Raw genomic sequence first — 21,692 nt, 5'->3', positions numbered from 1 at the left:
GGATGAAAGAAGAGAAGGCTAAAGGAGACACAACAGCAGCTTTCCAACATTGAACAGGATAACAAGGGAAGGGAACTTAGAGGTCTTCTAGTCCAACCCCCTGCTCAAAGCAGGAGACCCTATACCATTTCAGACAAGTGATTGTCCAGTCTCTTCTTAAAAACCTCCAATGTTGGAGCACCAACATTTGAAAGGCTGTCAAAGGGGAAGATTTGCCTTTATGTTTACTCTCTGTAGCACCAAAGGACAAGAACCATGAAGGGGAAGCTTTACATAAGTGGAAGAGTAAACAAAGGGTAATTTCCTGTGAGAGCTCTTAAGGAGAGGGACAGCCTGGTGGTTAACCTTTTTTTCTGGAACGGTATAATAATTCCCGCCTGTCACAGCGGGTTGGACTTGAAGACCTCCAAGGTCCCTTCAAACCCCATGATTGTATGTACAGGTGGTCCTCGACTTACAACAGTTCATTTAATGACCGTTCAAAGTTACAACGGCACTGAAGAAAGTGACTGAGGACTGTTTTTCACACTTATGACTGTTGCAGCATCTCTGTGGTCTAGTGGTGGGTTCCGGATCCCGTTGCAACCAGTACGTCATGCACGGGGCCGGGCATCCTAGTCGGGCACGCGCACTGCACATACATGCGCACGGCACTGCCCTGCGACACCCAGCTGCTCGGCGGAGGTCGCGCAGGCGCCGCATGCTATGTGCTTGTGCGCAATTGGCCGTTATAAACAGCCATGGAACGCAGGTGGGCAGGTGGGCCAAACGAGCCACCGTACCGCTATGGTGGCCGCTGCTCCCGGCTACTACTGATACGGCCGTACCGGGCCATATCACCCGGAACCAACCACTGTTGTGGTCATGTGATCAAAATTAAGGAGTTTAGAACTGACTCGTACTTATGACAGTTGCAGTGTCTCGGGATCACCGGATCCCCCCTTGCACCCTGCCAAGTCAATGGGGAAGCCAGATTCATTTAATAACCATATTGCTCAACAACTCCAGTGATTCTCTTAACAAATATGGCACAAAAGGTCGTAACATGGGGCGAAGTTCTCTTAAAAAATGTTTCACTTAGGAACAAAAATGTTGGGCTCAATTGTGGTTGTAAAGCCAAGGACTACCCGTATGTTCTTTTCCCAGTCACACCAAACTTACCCCACCGCTATTCCTTTCCTGGCCTTTTCCCCAGCAGCTATGCCATTTAAAGCAGAAGCACCAACATTGGAATCGGAAACCTCACATATTCTCTCTTCAGAATTAGCCAGGGGGTCTGAAGCACAAGCCAAAGATCTCGGGGAGGTACGCCGACTGCTGGGCTTTGAGTTTCCTAGGCAACCTGGGGGAAAAAAACAAGAAAGGGTTCTCATGATGCTTTTTCCAATCTTGAAAAATACACATCTAATACATAATACATATCTGCCACAAGCAAGTCGTACCTGGGAAAAGGCAGGATTTTGTTTTCCATCCCTGTTGGTTTCAGATGCAAATTAGGTTTAATTCTATCGGATCTGTCAGCAACAACATGGAAAGCCTTGTGCAGCATAAATGCAGATTAGTCCTCAGTTTACCTTAACTGAGCCCAAAATTTTCATTTCTAAACAAAGGCAATTGTTAACAGCAATAGCACTTAGACTTGTATATACCACTTCACAGTGCTCTACAGCCCTCTCTAAGCAGTTTACAGAGTCAGCCTATTTTGCCCAACAATCTGGGTCCTCATTTTACCCACTTCGGAAGGACAGAAGGGTGAGTCAACCTTGAGTCAGTCAGGATCAAACTTCCTGGCTGTGGGCAGAGGTTAGCCTGCAATACTGCATTTTAAGCACTTCGCTACCAGAGAGGGAGGGGTGGGGGAGGAAAGAAGGAAGGAAGGAAGAGAACAATATCAATAATACTTATATACCGCTTCACAGTACTCTTACAGATCTCTCTAAGCAGTTTTTACAAAGTCAGCCTCTTGCCCCCAACAATCCGGGTGCTCATTTTACCCACTTCAGAAGGATGGAAGGCTGAGTCAACCTTGAGCCTGATGAGATTCGATCTGCCAAGCTGCTGGCAGCCGGTGATCAGCAAAATTAGCCTGCATTACTGCACTCTAACCACTACGCCACCGTGACCTTTGACCCATTTTACGACCTTTTCTGCCTCAGTTCTTAAGCAGATCATTGCAGTTGTTAAGTGACTCTTGCAGTCATTAAGCAAATCTGGCCTCTCATTAAGCATGATCTTGGGACGCTGCAACCATCATAAATATGAATTAGGTTCCCAAGTCCCCTAAGTTTGATCCTTCTACTAGGGTGATCCCGCGACAGTCGTAAGTGTGAAAAAGTCACTTTTTCAGTGCCGTTATAACTTCAAACAATCACTAAACGAATGGTTGTAAGACAAGGACTATCTGTAATGGTGTATCATTGGATGGGTGGGCAACATCTGAATATTTTTTCCCTTTATATGTACACACTGTAAACTAATCTTTTTTCAATCTCTGAACCATACAGCCTTTTTGCTCACCACAGATAATCCTCAACTTACAACAGTTCGCTTATGACCGTTTACATAAGTTACAATGGCACTGAAATAAATGACTTACAACTATTTTCCACACTTATGACCATTGCAGCATCCCCACAGTAATTTGATCAGCATTCAGAAACTTGGCAACCGACTCGTATTTATGACAGTTGCAGTGTTCCCCCTGGGTCATGTGATCCCCTTCTGCGATGTTTCAACAAGCCAAGTCAGCAGGGAATCCAGATTCACTTAACAACCCGGTGACTACCGTATTTATCGGCGTATAACACGCACCGGCGTATAACACGCATCCCCCATTTTAACACAAAAATTTGAGTAAAATTTTTTTTCATTAAAAATAAATGACTTGGAAGCTCGGAACTTAATGTTGGATTAAAATTTATAACATTAGAACATGAATTATAACATTAACTCCTCTTAAAAGGCAAATATGAAATGAAAAAACACCTCTTTGAGCAAAAAAACTTAATCAGAATCACTGCTTTTTGGAAAACCAAAAAACTCTTCCTCATCTTCACTTGTATCCTCAAAATCAAACTGAGCACTGCTTTCACTGCTTTCACTGTCTTCATAGATCAGTTCGTCTTCTTCCCCATCCAAAGCATTGCTTATGCCACATTTCTTAAAAGAGTTGATAACAATATCTTCTTTGACTGCGTCCCATGATGTTTTCACCCACTGACACACTTTTGAAATGCTAGGTCTTTTCATTCGCCCAGAATTTGTAAATTCATGTTGAGTTTCATCACACATGTATTTATTCCACTCTTCACGCATAAAAGCTTTGAAGGGCTTGTTAATGCAAACATCTAATGGCTGTAATTGTGAGGTCAGTCCGCCTGGAATAACTGCTATATGAGTTTTGAACTTTTGAAACTCCGCCTTTGTTCTTTCTGTAAGATGAGATCTAAATGCGTCCAATACCAATAAGCATGGCTTCTTTAACAAAGCACCTGGGCGCTTCCCCCACACATGTTTAATCCAAAGCTTCATGCCTTCTTCATCTATCCATCCGTTTGGATGAACATGCACTTGTACGCCACTAGGAATTCTCTCCTTTGGTAACGTTTTTCTTTTAAAAATTACCAATGGAGGCAGCTTATTTCCATCTGCAGTGCAGGCAAGAACAAGAGTGTAACGATTTTTTTCATGCCCTGAAGTTTTAATTGTTACTGTTTTAGTACCTTTTGAATCCACAGTTTTATTTGAAGGAACATCGAAAGTGAGGGGAACTTCGTCCATGTTGCCGATTTGACCCATTTCAAAATTTTGTCTTTTTCTTGCATTGATAATAAATCTATGAAAATGTATTATCTTTTCCTCATAATCATCTGGCATACGCTGGGCAATCCTTGTTCTTGTTCGCATCCGAAGGTCATGCCTCTTCATAAATCTTTGGCACCATGACGTTGTCCCTTTAAAATCCTGGATTTGCAGCTCTTTGCTGATTTTCACAGCTTCAAAAGTCAGCATTTTTGTTGATAAAGCAATGCCTGCTTTTCTTTGGTTCAGGACGAATTCCTTCACTTTACTTTCTAGTTGTGGCCATTTCGTTATGCCACTGCGCAAAGCACATTTTGATTTTGGTAACATCTTGATTTTTTCGACATTTTTTCGCCACTCTCGTATTGTGCATTCTGTTGGTGGCTCTCCAAAATGCCTTGCTGCAGCCCTATTCCCATGTTGCTTGGCATATTCTACAACTTTTAACTTGAAAGCAGCTGTATATGCTGAACGCTTCTGTCTTGATTCCATCAGGGATATACAGTATTTTACCTATGGCTGTTTAAACAATAAAAGTTACCGTCAGACATGCGGTTCATTTCCCCCTCTGCCACTTCACTTCCCCACCAATGTTCCCTCTAATTTTTTTTCAGTGTGAGCGGAAAAGTATAGTGTTTGAGCGGCACATTTTCATGCCTGAGCACCTGAATTTTTTTCACAGATGTCACCTAAGACAACAACGAAATCAGTATTATTTGAAACTCAAAGTTATGTTTATTCAAGGTACCCGCTTAATTAAAAGTGTTATATAATATCAGTATCACTTAACAACGGTCCTGCTTAGCAACCAAAATGTTGGCTCAGAAACTCTGGCATTGAAGCGTGCAAGTCTTAAAGCTGTCAAGTTACAAGACCCTCGCACCCCTAACCCTTTAGGAAAAAAACCCCAGGGGTCTTCAAACCTGACAGCTTTAAGCCTTGTGGACTTCAACTCCCAGAATTCCTCCTCCAGTCATGTTGCAGCAACGTCATCTGCGTGGATCTGCTCCATCTTCGGTTTTTTCACAGGAGGCAGGGCTGCTGCTGAAGATGCCAACGAGCTCCCGCCGCCACTAGAATATGCATTTGTTTAGCATGACATAGAATAGTCTTTCAACCAGAAGTATGGAATAAAAGAGAGACTGATAAATATTAAAAAAAATAAAACCAAAAAGCAGCTATTTATTTGAGTTCTAGATAAACATTTAGTTCAGAAGAGATTAGAATAGAACAGAGAAAGAATAGAATATAGAGAATACAATAGAAATAGAATTGGAAGGGACCTTGGAGGTCTTCTAGTCCAACCCCCTGCCTAGGCAGGAAACCCTACACTACTTAAGACAAACGGTTATCCAAAATCTTCTTTAAAACTTCCAGTGTTGGAGCATTCCCAACTTCTGGAGGCAAGTTGGTCCATTGGTTAATTGTTCTCACTGTCAGGAAATTTATCCTTAGTTCTAGGTTGCTTCTCTCCTTGATTAGTTTCCATCCATTGCTTCTTGTCCAGCCTTCAGGTGCCTTGGAGAATAGTTTGACTCCCTCTTCTTTGGAGCAACCCTGGGCCCTGAGATATTGGAAGACTGCTATCATGTCTCCCCTAGTCCTTCTTTTCATCAAACTGGACATACCCAGTTCCTACAACCGTTCTTTATATGTCAATATCATTTAGACAAAGTTGATCCCCTTATTCTCCACTCCAGAACCTTGGAGTTTGAAGTTCTTTGGTTCTCTTCTCCCACCCTCTGTGTTCCCACGAGGGGATTAGCATCATAGCTCAACTGCCCCCCTCCCACCCATAAAGACCAGGAGAGCATCGCTGCGCATAGCCAAATGCTACCATAGCAACTATGGCGTTGTCTGATGTCTTTCTTGCACGCTAAGATGGACTGACGGGGTGAAGCATAGCTTGCATTGTCCCTACTAGTGTGGATTCTTTTCCCAGCCTTGGTCACTTTACAAGGGGTGGACTTCAGTTCCCAGAATTCTTCAGCCAGGGAAATTCTGGGAGCTGAAGTCCTCCGTCTCTCCCTTATTCCTGTTTCCTTTTCCTTCATTATATTCAATTGTTTCAATATTAAGTGTAATTCTTCCTTCCTAACATTTTTCCATTTTTTCCCTTATATTCTTTTCCATTTCAACATTGTCTTTGTTCCTTCCATTCTTTCTTCCTTCTTTCAATCCTTCCAATATTTTTTCCTTCATTCCCTTGTCTGTTTCAATATTAAGTACATTTCTTCCTTTCTTCCTATACTTTTTTCCATTTTCTTCCTTATATTCTTTTCCATTTCAACATTGTCTTCCTTTTTTCCTTCCTTCCTTCCTATACGTCTTTCCATTTTCTTCCTTATATTATCTTTTCTGTTTCAACAGTCTTTGTTTCTTTCTTTCTTCCTTCCTTCCCTTCCTATACTTCTTCTTTCATTCATTATATTTTCTTTTCCATTTCAATATTAAGTGTAATTCTTTGTTCCTCCTTCCTTCTTTCAATCCTTCCAATACTTTTTCCTTCATTCTCTTTTCCTTCAATATTAAGTGCAATTCCTTCCTTCCTTCCTTCCTAAGTTATTTCCATTTTCTTCCTTATATAATATTTTCTGTTTCAACATAAAGTGCCTTCCTTCCTTCCCTCCCTCCCATCCCTTTCTTTATGTTTTCTTTATGTTTTCTTCATGCTTTCTTTTCTTTTTCCTCTGCTCTTTTTAAATCCCCCCCCCTTCTTCTCCTCCTCTACATTTAGGTTGGATTAGTTTGTACAATGGTCATCAAACTTCTGAAGTAAAAATAAATAAATAAATCATATTTAAGAAGAAGAAGAAAAAGGAAGACGTTTTTAGTTAAGTCAAACGTTTTAATAAAAGTTTCATCTTTTAAGATTTGTCCAACACATCCAATTGTAACCTTAACAGTAAAGAATATCACCCCAGCTGCTAAAGGTTCAACCAGTCTGAGAACCATTGAAAAGACAACAGTGCAAAATCCAAAAGACACAACTTCCTCACCGCCATTGCTTTGGTACCAAATCTTTGAGGAAGGGGCTCCAGAAAGAAGGAGGAGGAGGAGGAGGAGGAGGAGGAGGAGGAGGGAACTAAAGAGAGCTTTTACCGAGTCTGCGCCCCACAGCCAGGACTGTCCTGGCGCCCCTCAAGCCGCGTTTCTTCCCCGCAAAGCCCTTCGGGCAACCCGAGAGTTCCTTTTGGCGCCAGAAGGGCTTTGCAGGAAGAAACGCCGCGTTTCTTCCTGCAAAGCCCTTCTGGCGTCAAGCGGAACTCTCGGGTTGCCCGAAGGGCTTTGCGGGGAAGAAACGCGGCTTGAGGGGCGCAAGGACAGTCCTGGCTGTGGGGCGCAGACTCGGTAAAAGCTCTCTTTAGTTCCCTCCTCCTCCCCCTCCTTCCACAGTCTGTGTGACGCTGCCGCCAGGCTGAGAGCTGCCGCTGAAACAAGTTTGGGAAGGTCCTTTGCAGGCAGCCAGTTCTAGCTGCCTGCAAAGGACTTCCCCACGTTTGCTTTGAAAGAAACCTCTGCGCGGGAGTTAGAAACCTCTGCGCGGGGGTTTCTTGCGGCCGCGCACCTTAGAGGGAACAGTGGACCCGGCGTATAACGCGCAGTATCGGCGTATAACACGCAGGCAGGGTTTCAGCTTACAATTTTAGTTTTAAAACTGCGTGTTATACGCCGATAAATACGGTAAATTAACAACTGCAGCGATTCGTTTAACGAATGTGGCAAAATGAAAAGTGGTAAAATGGGGCTTAACAAAATTCCTCATTTAGCAACAGAGATTTTGGGCGCAATTGTGATCGTAAGTTGAGGACTACCTGTGTTTGACAAAAAGCTGTTGGCTCTTCTCCAACTTTAAATAATTCTGCGGGCATTTCATCCTGCAATCATAGGTGTTTTGCTTTATGTTCTATTGTAACTGCTCTAACAGCAACCACAGGAAAAACCCATATATAGAAGAGCAAGAATCTATAATATAGAGCTGGAAAAATGGGGAAAACTTTGGGAAATAAATTTGAAATTGACCATGTGGGCAGCATACAAAACCAGTAGAAGATGTTTTATAGATGGCACCTCCCTCCTGCGAGGCTTGTGAAGATGTTCCCAAATATACCACCAACGTGTTGGAAGTGCAAAAAAATCATACAGGACTTATTACTATACGTGGTGAACATGCGAGATGGCGAAAAAATTCTGGACCAAAATTAAAAATGGCTCAAAGAAATAAGGGGGGATCATATAGACTGGAAGCCGGAAGTATTTTTATTAGGTATAACCACAAAAAGGTATAGCAGAGAAATACTGTATCTAATCCTACATATTATAACTGCGGCTAGAATAACGTACGCCCAAAATTGGAAGAACAATGTAGTACCAAAAGAAGAGGTGGTGATAAGAAAGGTTTTAGAATGTGCCGAGATGGACAAATTGACGAAGGAAATACGAGGAAAGGAGGAATCAGAATATTATTTAATTTGGGGGAAATGGTATAAATGGTTAGAGGACAGAAATAAGAAATAGGGAAATGTTAAATAACGATGTAGTAGAAAGTAAGGACATAGTAATAAGATAGGAGTCAGTAAAGATAAGTTAAGGTAGAGTAATTAAATGATAGTAAGAATATCATAATATAGGTAAACAATATTTTGTTATAAATAGCTAAGTATAAATAAATATAGAATAGTACATAAAAATGGATAATGAATAAGGGGACCATGAATGTAAGATAGAAATGTACAGGAGGGAAAACACTAAAGAAACCGATACGGAACTGCTCTATGATATATGATGGAACTTCTAGTTCCTATGTTGTTTTAAGCCATGTGTTTGTTTTTGTTGATGTGTTTATGTGTTTAAAATAAACATTTATTTTAAAAAAAGAAGAGCAAGAATCTAAAACTCACCAGCAGCAAAATAGCATTCAAATGCACACATATTCCACAAATATGTTTATACCTTCAGAGGAAAGTTGACAGCCTGGCTTCAAAAGAATATTTCCATCCCCACAATCCATTGCTCTTCGCAAAGAGAGGCTGCCTGCTGCTCCTGAGCGACCACCTTTAGTTGAACTGTGTTTCTTATTTGCGGCTGCAGGATTAAAAAATAATAATTCAGCTTTAAATACAAATAACATTTTAAAAAGAGAGACATAAGGTATATCTGGCTGAGACTTAAAAGAGAGATCACCCCTTATCGTTACCATTATTTTAGAACTTTCAAAACAAGATATTTTGTCTCAGCTCAAAGATGGGCATTTTCTTCCTTAATTGAGGCTCCCATATATAATTTGGTGGTTCACAACCCTAGTATCTTCCTAATGCCTGGGAATTAACTCTCAAAATTCCTGAGCCAATGTGGCCATTGATGAGAATTCCAGTATACATATCTGGAATTTACTAAGTTTGTGAAACTGTGTTATTGCTACATGTTATTATTTACTATCCATACCATGCGCACAAAATGCACAGAGTACAGGGAACAGACAAGACAAACCAGAAAAATTAATGCAGGAAGGTGAATACAATTTAATGTCACCTGGTAGCCAAAACCTAAACAGAATGTAAAGACTGAAGGGTATATCTTATTGAAAGGAATAGGCCAGACTAAAAGATTAATAAGATCTATCTATCTATCTATCTATCTATCTATCTATCTATCTATCTATCTATCTATCTATCTATCTATCTATCTATCATCTACCTACCTACCTACCTACCTACCTACCTACCCACCTACCTACCTACCTACCATCTCTTTCTCTATCTCTTGTCTGTCTGTCTGTCTATCAAAAAGAGCCACTGTGGTGCAGTGGTTAGAGTGCAGTACTGCAGGCTACTTCTGCTTACTGCTGGCAATTTGGCAGATCGAATCTCATAAGGCTCAAGGTTGACTCAGCCTTCCATCCTTCTGAGGTCGGTAAAATGAGGACCCAGATTGTTGGGTGCAAGCAGCTGTAAAAACTGCTTAGAGATGACAGTAAAAATAATATGAAGCGGTATAGAAGCCTAAATGCTGTTGCTCTCTTATCTTTATCTATCTTATCTATCTTATCTATCTATCTATCTATCTATCTATCTATCTATCTATCTATCTATCTATCTATCTATCTACCTACCTACCTACCTACCTACCTACCTACCTACCTACCTACCTACCTATCATCTAGCTATTTCTCTATCTATCTCTCAGCTATCTGTCTATCTATCATCCATCCATCCCTTCATCTTCCTCACTGACTTTGCTTGGGTTGGCTGGGAAGGTTACAAAAGGTGATCACATGACTCCAGGACAATGCAAGTATCATAAATATATGCAAATTGCCAAGTACCCAAATTTTGACAGGTGACCATGGGGATGCTGCAATGGTCGTAACCGTGGAAACCAGTCAATAACTCACTTTTTTTCAGTGCCACTGTAACATCGAATGGTCACTAAAGGAACGACTGTAAATGTCAATGTGAAAAGTGCAGCATTAACGCAACGGCCATCAGCAATCAATGCTTTGGCTAAAGCAGATTTAATCTTCCCAGCATTCAGTCTCTGTCTGTTCTCAAAGTATATGGGATTGAAAAGTCTATGTTCATTTGAAATCAGCACTTTTTCAAAGCAGGCATAATCACGTCTGCACAGAACAGAGTCGGTAAATGGCTCCCTTCTTACAGAAGTGATGACTAAACCCCTTTCCACTTACAATTCCGAATATAGCAGCTAGAGAGGGATGATTTTGTCAGCAGCTCCCTCCCAAGTTCCTGCAGCTGCTTGTAGCCTTCTGTCCCACAAACCGCCAAAGCTCCCTGGTCACCAGGGAAGGCGTACGTGGCCTGCCCATCCGAGGAGCTGGTGTTGCTACTCCGAACCTCGGACAGCTGGTTCTTGACATCAGACATTTTACTCCGTACTTCAGCCATCTGACTCTTCAACCTCTTCAGCATTTTCAAGTCTGGTGGGACACGCCACATAGCCTGGTGCCTCCGGTGGTCTTTCTCTGTTAAAGAGCAGGAGGGTTAACAGAGAGGAAAGGGGAAGAATGGTTAAGCTCTCCAAAAATGTTTCAAGGGCACCTCATGATAGCATCCATAGGGGATATTGGCCTTAGTGATAGGGTTTAACTTCCACAGAACTCTGTCATTGCTAGTCCTAAACTTGGATAAGATGGGAGGAAGGTCTCATTCGTACAGAATCCCTTAACAGCAAGGCAGGTGGCATATGTCAGATTTCTGAAAGATGCCCTAATTAATTCATGAGCCTCGAGCCAAGTTCCAAAAGAAATCCAGTCATTTATTAGGAACACCATTTTGGCAATACCCCACTGCAGTCAGATCTGACCTCATTTAAATTATGGCTGAACTTTGCTCACGTTTCTTCCCTCCCCTCAGTCTGTGCCATAAATCACATTCTCCAATGAAGTGCACACCCCACAAGCTGTAGTAAGCTGAGATCCGACTCTAGCTGAAGGTATGCGTGGAATGCGCTCCCCCCCTTTCCTCACCATGGCAACTTATAACAGACATGCAAATGCTTTATGAGTTGATAGCATATACATTCAATTTAAAGAAATAAAGAAAGGTTGGGCATTGGGCTAAAAACTTGATGCCCCAAAACACCAAGATTCATGTTGTTCAAGCAATAAACAATATCCCAGTCAAGGAACTACCAATTCAGACAAACAAGTTAACAATAAACAACACCCTAATCAAGGAATCATGAAGAATATTACCAACAACATGGATAAGGCAAGCAGAGAGCAAACCCCAACTCCTTTTCAGCACTAATGATGTTACCTGCAGGTAATCCTCGACTTACCACCACAACTGAGCCCAAAAGTTCATTTGCTAAGTGAGACATTTATTAAGTGAGTATTGCCCCATTTTACGACCTTTCTTGCCAATTGTTAATTGAAGCTCTGAAGTTGTTAAGTTAGTGACACGGTTGTTAAGTGAATCTGGCTTCCCCGTTGACTTTGCTTGCCGTATGGTCACAAAAGGGGATTGTGTGACCCAGAGATGCTGTGACCGTCATAAATAAGTCAGTTGCCAAGCATCCGAATTCTGATCACGTGACCCTGGGGAACGCTGTAATGGTCCTAAGGGTGAAAAATGGTCCTAAGTCACTTTTTTCAGTGCCGTTGTCACTTGGAAGGGTCACTAAATGAACTGTTGTAAGTCGAGGACCACCTACAATTGGGTAATGAAACATCTGCAAGGATATAGCCAAGCTCAGAAAGCACCAAGGGCCCCATAAAACTTATTCTACCACTGGCAAAACAATAGGTGCAATTCAATGAGATCTCAAATTGTTGGAGAGCAACTGTTGCCCAATGCCCTGTACTGCAGAGGTGTAGCTACGTCTAAGTATCGGTACTAAGTACATAATTTCTTTTAGCAATGTATTGCTCACCAAAGCCTTATACCAGACCCGAACACTAGTTGAGACTTCATTCTCTGATTGCTCATCCATAATGTTTAATGGATTAAATTTACTAGGGTATATTTAGTATCAAATTAAAATTGTATTTAGAATCAAATTAGAAAAAACAATGGCTACCAACCTGCCTTCCATAGAGGACCTGTACACTGCATGAGTCAAAAAGAGGGCTGTGGAAATATCTAGAGACCCCTGGAACCCTGGACATAAATTGTTTCAACTTCTACCCTCAAAACGGTGCTGTAGGGCAGTGGTCTCCAACCTTGGCAACTTTAGGACTTGTGGACTTCAACTCCCAGAGTTCCTCAGCCAGCTTTGCTGGCTGAGGAACTCTGAGAGTTGAAGTCCACAGGTCTTAAAGTTGCCAAGGTTGGAGACCATTGCTATAGGGCATTGCACCCCAGAACAACTAGACACAAGGACAGTTTTCCTCCCATGCCATCACTCTGCTAAACAACTGATTCCCACACCACTGTCAAACTATTACCAAGATTGTATTACTCTTATTCTTCTCACCCTTCCTATTACCTCTCTCCTGTTCTACCTATGACTATAACCTTGTTGCTTGAATCTTTACGATTTATATTGTTTTGTTTAGTTCCCTAGTGGGATTTGATAGCTTATTTAATATCCTATGACTATCACTAAGTGTTGTATCTTATGATCCTTGATGAATGTATTTTTATGTACATTGAGACCATATGCACCAAAGACAAATTCCTTGTGTGTCCAAATCACACTTGGCCAATAAAGAATTCCATTCTATTCTAAATGAAGCAATATCAAAATGCTTTGCAAATGATCAGTTAGGAAAAGGATGATGGAGGGCTTCAGGAATGCAAGGACATGCAGACTGCAGTTTCACTAACTGTTGTGAGGCTCCCAAGTGAGAAAAAGCTAATTTATAGCAAAAATAATAATAAAAATACTCCCCTAAAAGAAAATCAAATTTAAAATGGCTCACTAGAGATTATAACGTTGGACTGCAACTACCTTGCAGTATCCAAATGGCGTGTAGCCCCATTACCTGAGATATTATTACACCGCAATAGCATTTCAGTAATGGACCCAAACTAGATGGATTTTTCTACCAAACATAAAGGCGCCTCTCTGGAGGACAAATCTGCAATAAATTGCATAAAAGTAGCATAACCAGAGTGTTTGCTTTAGCTAATTTTTCCCTGCTTCCGGTTAGGGACAGACCTGTATTAAAGAAATAAAAAGGTTAAGGGAAAAAGTCAGGCAGCCGAGTCTGTGGAAGATCCTAAAAATATCACAGGGAAGGAAAAGATCTATTCAACTGTTTAAAGAGTCCTATTTCTGGCTCTTTCTCCTCTCCTTTCCTCCACCCCCCTCCTATTTCTGGCATGGATAAAGCTAGAAACAAAGGCCTGATGGAGTTGCAGGAGAAGAGAGTTTTTAGGGGCTGGGAGCTGCATGTAGTGTTACACCAAGAGAGCGGAATAAAAGTAGTTTGCTACAAGATGGGTGGCAAATAAATTCACTGAATAAATAAATAAATATAAAATAAAGACGGGGAAAGAGGTTAAAACAAAGAAGGCAGAGAGTCTGTACGTAATACATTAAATGTCTAATTAAACTCTAAGTACTTCCACAAGACCCAGAAAAAGAAAACCCATGGAGGCAGGGTAGCATGCAATATTATTTATATACTCACGACTATCTAATGTTCATTTTTTTAAAAAATGGAAGGTAGCTATGAAAAACTACCTGCTTGTATTTAAAAAAGAGAAACCACAGCTTTTTTTTCCTTAAATGGGCTACTTAAAAAAGATGGGAGGGGGTGACATTTTAAAAGGTAAGCAAATTCATTCAAACCTATTTATCAATAAATCCCAAAGTTCATTCATACCATCCCAGATATTTTTCATTCGTCAAGTGCCACTGCCAACCTAATCCTAAGTAATATGAAAATAATGTTTCAGATCTGTGATTTCCAGGTCAAAGAACACAAGGCAGATCCAGAAGACGGAGATACAACATCAAAGATACCCTACCACGGAGAAGGAAGGAAGGAAGGAAGGAAGGAAGGAAGGAAGGAAGGAAGGAAGGAAGGAAGGAAGGAGAAGGTGAAGGAAAAGGTGAAGGAGGAAGAGAAGTGATGTGGGAGGAGGGTTTATGAGGGATGATTTTTAGAGGAGATTGGAAGAAGACAAAAACCTGAGAGAGAAAGGCTAGCAATGACCTACAATTTCCTTGCCCTTTCCTAAGAACAAGAAGCAGCAACCTTTTAAGGTTGGGGTTCCTAACCTGTGGGCTGCGACCCACTAATGGCCTATTTGGCACCGGCACTTGCAGCCCCACATGCACGAGTGGTGGGGGCCCTCACATGCCGCTCACACAAATGAAGAAGTGTGTTTTATGCCCATAGCACAAAACCATCCCCTCTCCCCCCCCCACCTCTCCCCAGAGCTGGACCAACCAGGAATGGTTGAGGAAGGCTGTTTTAAGGCACAATTTATGTCTCAATCAAGTTAATTAAAATCAAAAGTAAAAACTCTGCTAGGCTAAAAGAATGTACAGGATCCCTATGGTGATATTGCCAAAACCGCATAGTTGTTAAAATATTGTCATGAATCACATCTTAACAATAATTGTCAAGAAAATCAGCCCCTTTGAGGGGGATTCCCAAAGTGAGAAACGATGGGTCTAATTTTTAGTCTCACCCTAGAAAGGGTGAAAGCTTCTTCATAAAGCTTTCTGTCCCCTCATTTTCCCTACTCACCTCTGTTCTGCAAAAGTGAGGCAGGTGGGCGTGGCTGTAGACCCCACAGGTTTTCCATCCCATTTCTGTCTTTCAGGTCCAGCAAATGTATTAATATCAAGGGATCTATATCAAGCAAGCTGCTACTGGCAGAAGTGAGGGCACTTCCTCGCCTTGATAAATGGCTGGCTGTTGTGCGGTATGCATGGCTCCCACCTAGAGGAGGAGGAGGAGGAGGAGGAGGAGGAGGAGGAGGAGGAGGAGGAGGAGAAAGAGGAAAAAGCAAGATGAGTAGTAGTTTGCAATGATTTTAGACACTCAGTAGTTCTTAGATGTCAGCTAAATTTGGATAATCTTATTAGCATTGCCAATAACAGTGAAATGAACTGTTAACACTAGCAAACCTGTACCTAAAACAGACCCATAGAGAAATAAGAAAATTACTTATTAGGGTATTTTGTGGAGAAACATGAGATTTTTTCTCTCACAAAATAGCCTAGCGCCACAGTTGCACAGTGGTTAGAATGCAGTACTGCAGGCTACTTCTGCTGATCACTGGCTTCCAGCAGATTGAATCTCACCAGGCTCAAGGTTGACTCAGCCTTCCATCCTTCTGAGGTGCGTAAAATGAGGACCCAGATTGTTAGGGGGGGCAATATGCTGACTCTGTAAACCGCTTAGAGAGGGCTGTAATGGACTGTAAAGCGGTATATACAAAACTAATCAAGGAGAGAAGCAACTTAGAACTAAGGAGAAATTTCCTGACAGGGAGAACAATTAATCAGTGGAACAGAAGTTGCCTCCAGAAGTTGTGAATGCCTCAACACTGGGAGTCTTTAAGAAGATGTTGGATAGCCATTTGTCTGAAACGGTACAGGGTTTCCTGGCTAGGTAGGGGGTTGGACTAGAAGACCTCCAAGATCCCTTCCAACTCTGCTATTGTATTATTGTATCAATCATCATCATCATCATCTCTGTGGCCTAGAGGTGGAGTTCTCGCCTCACAACTAAAAGGTTGTAAGTTTGATCCTAGATAGAGGCAGATGTAGGGGTCTTCTGCTTGGGCAGGGGGTTGGACTAGATGACCTGCAAGATCCCTTCCAACTCTGTTAATCTAAGTGCTACTGCTATTGCTAACATGGTCTCAAAATCTTGTACTTCTGAAGACAGAAATGCAGGACAGAATATTTGTTTCTTTATACATTTAGAAACTTAAGAAGAGGAAGTAGAATCTATATACCCAACAATTACAAAACATGAAGATTGGTTAATCTGATTTTCTAGCAATCCAGAACAGGGGTGCTAGATATGGATAGATCAACAAATGATGCTAAATGTGGGATATGTGCCATCACAAGAATGGAGCGTTGGTTTTTACCTGATTCGCCCCTTCTCTGGGCAGGTGGAGACAGCGGTCATCCATGCGTGGGTTAACTCAATCAGTAACCAATAGAACTGAGTCTACCAAAGTGATGTCATCGCCTTTGAGGAGTATCCTCCCGCTTTTCTTGATGACGGAGATAAGTAGACTGCTGTGCGGTGAACAATCGCTTCCTGTCCAGTGACTATACAACATGCTCCCAGATCACCCTTGCGAGGTAGGCCAGGATCCCAAGGGTGGGGATGACCGCTGTCTCCACCTGCCCAGAGAAGGGGCGTATCAGGTAAGAACCGACGCCCCATTCTCCAAAGTTGGTGGAGACAGCGGGCATGCATGGGATGTATCAAAGCTGGCGTGTCCCTGGGAGGGCATGAGACTGGCCTAGGAGCTGGAAGAAGGGAGAACCTGTTGGAGGACTCGCCATCCGAAAGCTGCATCTGGCGATGCATATCGATCCACCTTGTAATGTCGTATAAACAATTAGGAGTAGACCAGGTGGCTGCCTTGCAGATCACTTCCACCGAGGCCTGCCGCGTCCACGCCGCTGACGTAGCCACGCTGCGCATGGAATGAGCCGTAATATTGGGTGGAGGAGGGAGATGATGCGTGATGTAAGTTTGAGCAATGGCAGACCTGATTCATCGTCCAATCATGGATGGAGAAGCTTTCAGCCCCTCGTTGGTAAGGTGGAAAGAGACGAAGAGGGCTTCGCTGCGTCTGAAGACTGCCGTCTTGGCGATGTAGGTTTTAAGAGCACGCCTGACGCCTAGCTTGTGCCATTTGTGCTCCAGACTGTGAGATGGAGCAGGACAGAAATTTGGAAGAGTGAGATCCAGAGAGCGATGGAATGCTGAATTCACTTTCAGGACAAAAGTGGGGTCACGCGAAGGAGCACCCACTCTGGGTGGAACACACACAGGTCAGACCGGATGGAAAGGGCCGCCAGCTCTGAAACCCTCCGCGCAGATGTTATGGCCACCAGAAAGGCAGTCTTGAGCGTGAGTCAGATCCCAGGAGGGGAATTGGTGCATGACAGGAGGGCAGAGATTGGATGCCCCCTTAAGGAATCTGCGGACGTGAGGGTGCAATGAGAGGGGTTCATCTCAGTGAAGAGAGAGAACTGAGGAGAGAGCTGACACCTGCCGCCGCAAGGTATTAGGAGATAGTCCCTTATCAAGACCCTGTTGTAAAAAGTCCAGAAGCTGGGATACCGCAGCCTTCAGAGGATGCTCCCCTCGAGCCAGGCACCAAGCTACGAAGGTCTGCCACGTAGATTCGTATATCCTGTTGGTAGCTGGGCAGCGAGAGGCCTGAATGGTATGGATTACAGTCTCGGAAAGGTTATCCGCCCTCAGGACCGCCCGCTCAGCCTCCAAGCGGATAGGCATAGCCAGCGCAGGTCGGGGTGGTGAATGGAGCCCTGATGAAGGAGGGACGGAATCATTGGTAGATGCCACTGAGGTTCCACAGAAAGATTGATCAGGTCCGCGTACCATGGATGGTGCGGCCAATAGGGGGCGATTAGGATGAGCTCGGCCTCTTCCTCTATCACTTTCCGAATCACCCTCTGTATTAGGGGAAAGGGAAGGAAGGCGTACAGGAGACCGCGAGGCCACCTGTACCTTAGTGCGTCCATCCCTTCCGCGCCTGGTGTCGTGTATCAAGACAGGTACCTGGGCAGGTACCTGGGCTATTGCAGGTAGCGCTGCTGAATGAGGAAGCCTCAGAAGCCCGGAGGCAATTTAAAGGCAAGCCTCGAACGAAACGTGGCAAATACTCTCCAGCCTCCAGGGGCTATTGCGAGTCCTAACAGGAGCCCAATCCAGAGTCCAATTTAGAGAAGTAATTTTCTTTCTTTGTTTGAGTGAAATCCAATTAAATCCAATTAAAGTAATCAATTATTAAGTATTAGCTGAGGAGAAAGCGATTAGCACAGCCAGTTCCAATCGAACTGAGTCTAAAAAAGCGGGAGCATGCTCCTCAGAGGTGATGACATCACTTTGGTAGACTCAGTTCTATTGGTTACTGACTGAGTTAACCCATGCATGTATGACCGCTGGCTCCACCAACTTTGGAGAATGAAAAGACAAGAACCCTTTCCCTGTTGACGGACGATCAATTTAAACATCTTTAAAAATAAAGATATAAAGAAATCTGTATCAATCAGTGAATAGCTGAAACCAGACTATCAAATCATCTTTCCTTCAGAAGTTGTGGATGTTCTAACACTGGAAGTTTTTAAGAAGAGATTGGACAACCATTTGTCTGAAATGATATAGGGTTTTCCTGCCTGAGCAGGGGGTTTGACTAAAAGACCTCCATGGTACCTTCCAAGTCTGTTATTCTGTCATTAAATAATGTTGAGGAAGATCCAGGAACAAAGTTAAAAATCCAGAAGCCAATACAAAATCAACCATCCCCTCACAACTATTAATAGCAATAGCAATAGCAGTTAGACTTATATACCGCTTCATAGGGCTTTCAGCCCTCTCTAAGCGGTTTACAGAGTCAGCATATTGCCCCCACAATCTGGGTCCTCATTTCACCCACCTCGGAAGGATGGAAGGCTGAGTCAACCTTGAGCCGGTGAGATTTGAACCGCTGAACTGCAGATAACAGTCAGCTGAAGTGGCCTGCAGTATTGCACCCTAACCACTGCGCCACCTCGGCTCTTCAAAAAATAAACTTAGATTTACACCCCTCTCTAAGTGGTTTACAGAGTCAGCATATTGCCCCCAACAATCTGGGTCCTCATTTTACCCACCTCGGAAGGATGGAAGGCTGAGTAAACCTTGAGCCGGTGAGATTTGAACGGCCAAACTGCAGCTAGCAGTCAGCTGAAGTAGCCTGCAGTACTGCACTCTAATCACTGCACCACCTTGGCTTAAAAAACACTTAAAGCAATAAAAGTATTGTTTACATTATTAAACTATATTTAAATTGTTAGTTAGGAGGTCTCTTGTCTCCCTTATTATGAGCTTTCTTTAAAAAGGAAGAGGAAAAGTTGGGTAGTATTACCCCTGTTGATAAGTAGCCTAGAATTAATTTTATAATGGAGTAATTTAACTGGGAAGTCAAATTCTCATTTTAAAGCTCCCTAAAAACAGGTGATTAAGAACAAGAAAGGAACAGAATGGGAGATCCTTTCACATGAGTGGGCTACAGAGACTATTAACTGAGGATTTCACCAACATCAAACATTTAAAAACCTAAATAATGCATTCAATCACTTTGCTCGGAGACTTCATGTCTCCATTTCTACTGTTGTAAAGGGAGGTGGTATTAATCAGCTAAATACAAATTAATTTTCCCAGCTCACAAGAAATTCTGTCAGAGGTATAATTTGCCTGCCATATGCCAGTGATTGTTATCTAAGTGACAAAAGGATTTTGACAGTTATAAACGGAACTATAATATCAAAGTACGAATGCTATTCTCTGCTGTCCATAGTATACCTGGCATATCTGTCCTATATACCCACATTTTCAGCATAATTTTACCAGTCTTGCAGTGCTTTTTTAAAAACAACCCTTTTCTGATTATTAAAAAAATCTCATCAAATACAGATAGTCCTTGACTTAACCACAGCTTGTTTAGAGACAGTTTGAAGTTACAACGTCACTGAAAAAAGTGACATGACCATTTTTTCATACCGATGATTGTTGCAGCATCTTAGTGGTCATGTGATTTACATCCGGATGCTTGACAACTGACTCACATTTATGGCGGTGGCGAAGTCCCAGGGTCATCTTTTGTGACTTTCTGACAAGCAAAGTCAGTTGGGGAAGCCAGATTCACTTAACAACCGTGTTACTAACTTAACTACTGCAGTGATTCGCTTAACAAATGTGGCAAGAAAAATCGTAAAGTGGGACAAAACTCACTTAACAAATTTCTCACTTAGCAACATAAATTTTGGGCTCAATTCTGGTCGGAAGTTCAGGACTGCCTGTATAAAGAATCTGTTTCTGAATTACATTCAAATCAACAATCGAAGAGATAGATTTATTGAAATTCTTCTCCATCTACTGCCTAAAAAAAATCTCATTTATTTAAATTCTTCTCTACCTACTACCTAAATTATCTCCTCCCGAAGTAAGAGAAGAACATCAGAAGGTTTTAAATGAAGGCATTAAAGCTTCTTAGGTTATAAAGGCAGGAAGGCCCAAGGACAATCTTTTCCTTGAAGTAAGGCAAACCTCTCAAAAACTCAAGTTTGTCTGATAGCCTTTCCCAAAACATAATCTCACAGCTAGTATTATACCGACATGCTTTTTTTTTAAAAAAAAAAATCCCAGCTGCAAGCCTCCATTGAATTTGAGCTAATGGGATGACTGCCCTACATTAAAGAATCTGTACATATGATGTGTGATGCAGCAGTTCCAAAAATAGAAAATCCTACAGAATCCCCAACTCCACGTGGCTTCTGATGAGGACAAAGGAGGAAGGGATGCTTTATACGGAAATGCCCTTATAAAAAGGATTTTTCTCTATGTATACCTGAAGCCCCTGCTGGGGCAGATGTGGCTTCTTCTACAAGGTCTCCTTCCTCCAACTCCATGTTGTGAGTGTATTCCACATCGTTCTCTCCAGACCTTGAGGGCAAAATAAAACCACAAAGTTCTTGCTAAGTTTCAGGTTTGAGAAAATGTCCGTTCTGTTAAATAGGGTTCGAAGAATTCTGAATTGCACTGAAATTCTGAATTGCACTGAAATTACAATTTCACTGTAACGGGATAAAATGCTGAGCTCACCTGCACTTAGGGGCAGGTGCAACACAAAGTAGAAACAGTGACCTGTGGTAATAGAATCAATGTACCATTTCAGAGGGAAAATGAGTAAAGAACCCAGAGAGCTATTTATTTAAGGCACTCCTAAAGTGGGGGATGTTTATATCTGAAGTAAGATTGGTTAGATTAGCTGATCTAAGATCCCCTTTTTAGAATAGATAGTCCTCGACTTATGACCACAACTGAGCCCAAAATTTCCATCGCTAGCGAGACAGTTAAATGAGTTTTGCCCCATTTTACAAGGGTTTTCCCCCATAGATGTTAAGCAAATCATTGCAACTGTTAAGTGAAACTTGCTGTTGTTAAGTGAATCTGGGTTGCCCCGTTGACTTTGCTTGCCTGAAGCCAGCTGGGAAGTTACAAATAGTGATATGACAACTGTCATAAATACATTCCAGATGCCAAGTACACTAGTTTTGATTGTGTGAGCATGGGATTGCTACAATCTCATAAGTATGGAAAGTTTGATGAGTTTCCCATTTATTCCCTCATCCAAATCATTGATGAAGATGTTGAAGCGTACTGGGCCTAAAACAGAGCCTTGGATACCACACTGCATACTTCCCTCCATGTA

General features: G+C 42.3%; 1 protein-coding gene across 2 annotated transcripts in view; it reads right to left on the bottom strand.

The window, feature by feature from the left end:
- LOC116508172 (E3 ubiquitin-protein ligase TRIM37-like) overlaps window positions 1-21,692 on the bottom strand; it is a 70,717-nt gene that overhangs the window by 9,306 nt on the left and 39,719 nt on the right. Inside the window, exons 18-22 of one of the 2 annotated variants that reach the window (XM_032216686.1) lie at window positions 20,829-20,923; window positions 14,969-15,163; window positions 10,490-10,783; window positions 8,755-8,886; window positions 1,162-1,342 (exon numbers count right to left, since the gene is read on the bottom strand). In XM_032216686.1, coding sequence (XP_032072577.1) covers window positions 1,162-1,342; window positions 8,755-8,886; window positions 10,490-10,783; window positions 14,969-15,163; window positions 20,829-20,923 — 897 coding nt within the window. The remainder of the gene's footprint in view (window positions 1-1,161; window positions 1,343-8,754; window positions 8,887-10,489; window positions 10,784-14,968; window positions 15,164-20,828; window positions 20,924-21,692) is intronic. The other variant, XM_032216687.1, reaches the window with a different exon arrangement.

This window comes from Thamnophis elegans, chromosome 4, assembly GCF_009769535.1.
Source record: "Thamnophis elegans isolate rThaEle1 chromosome 4, rThaEle1.pri, whole genome shotgun sequence".
In the NCBI taxonomy this organism is placed as follows: domain Eukaryota; kingdom Metazoa; phylum Chordata; class Lepidosauria; order Squamata; family Colubridae; genus Thamnophis; species Thamnophis elegans.
This window is presented reverse-complemented; position numbering and strand designations above follow the sequence as displayed.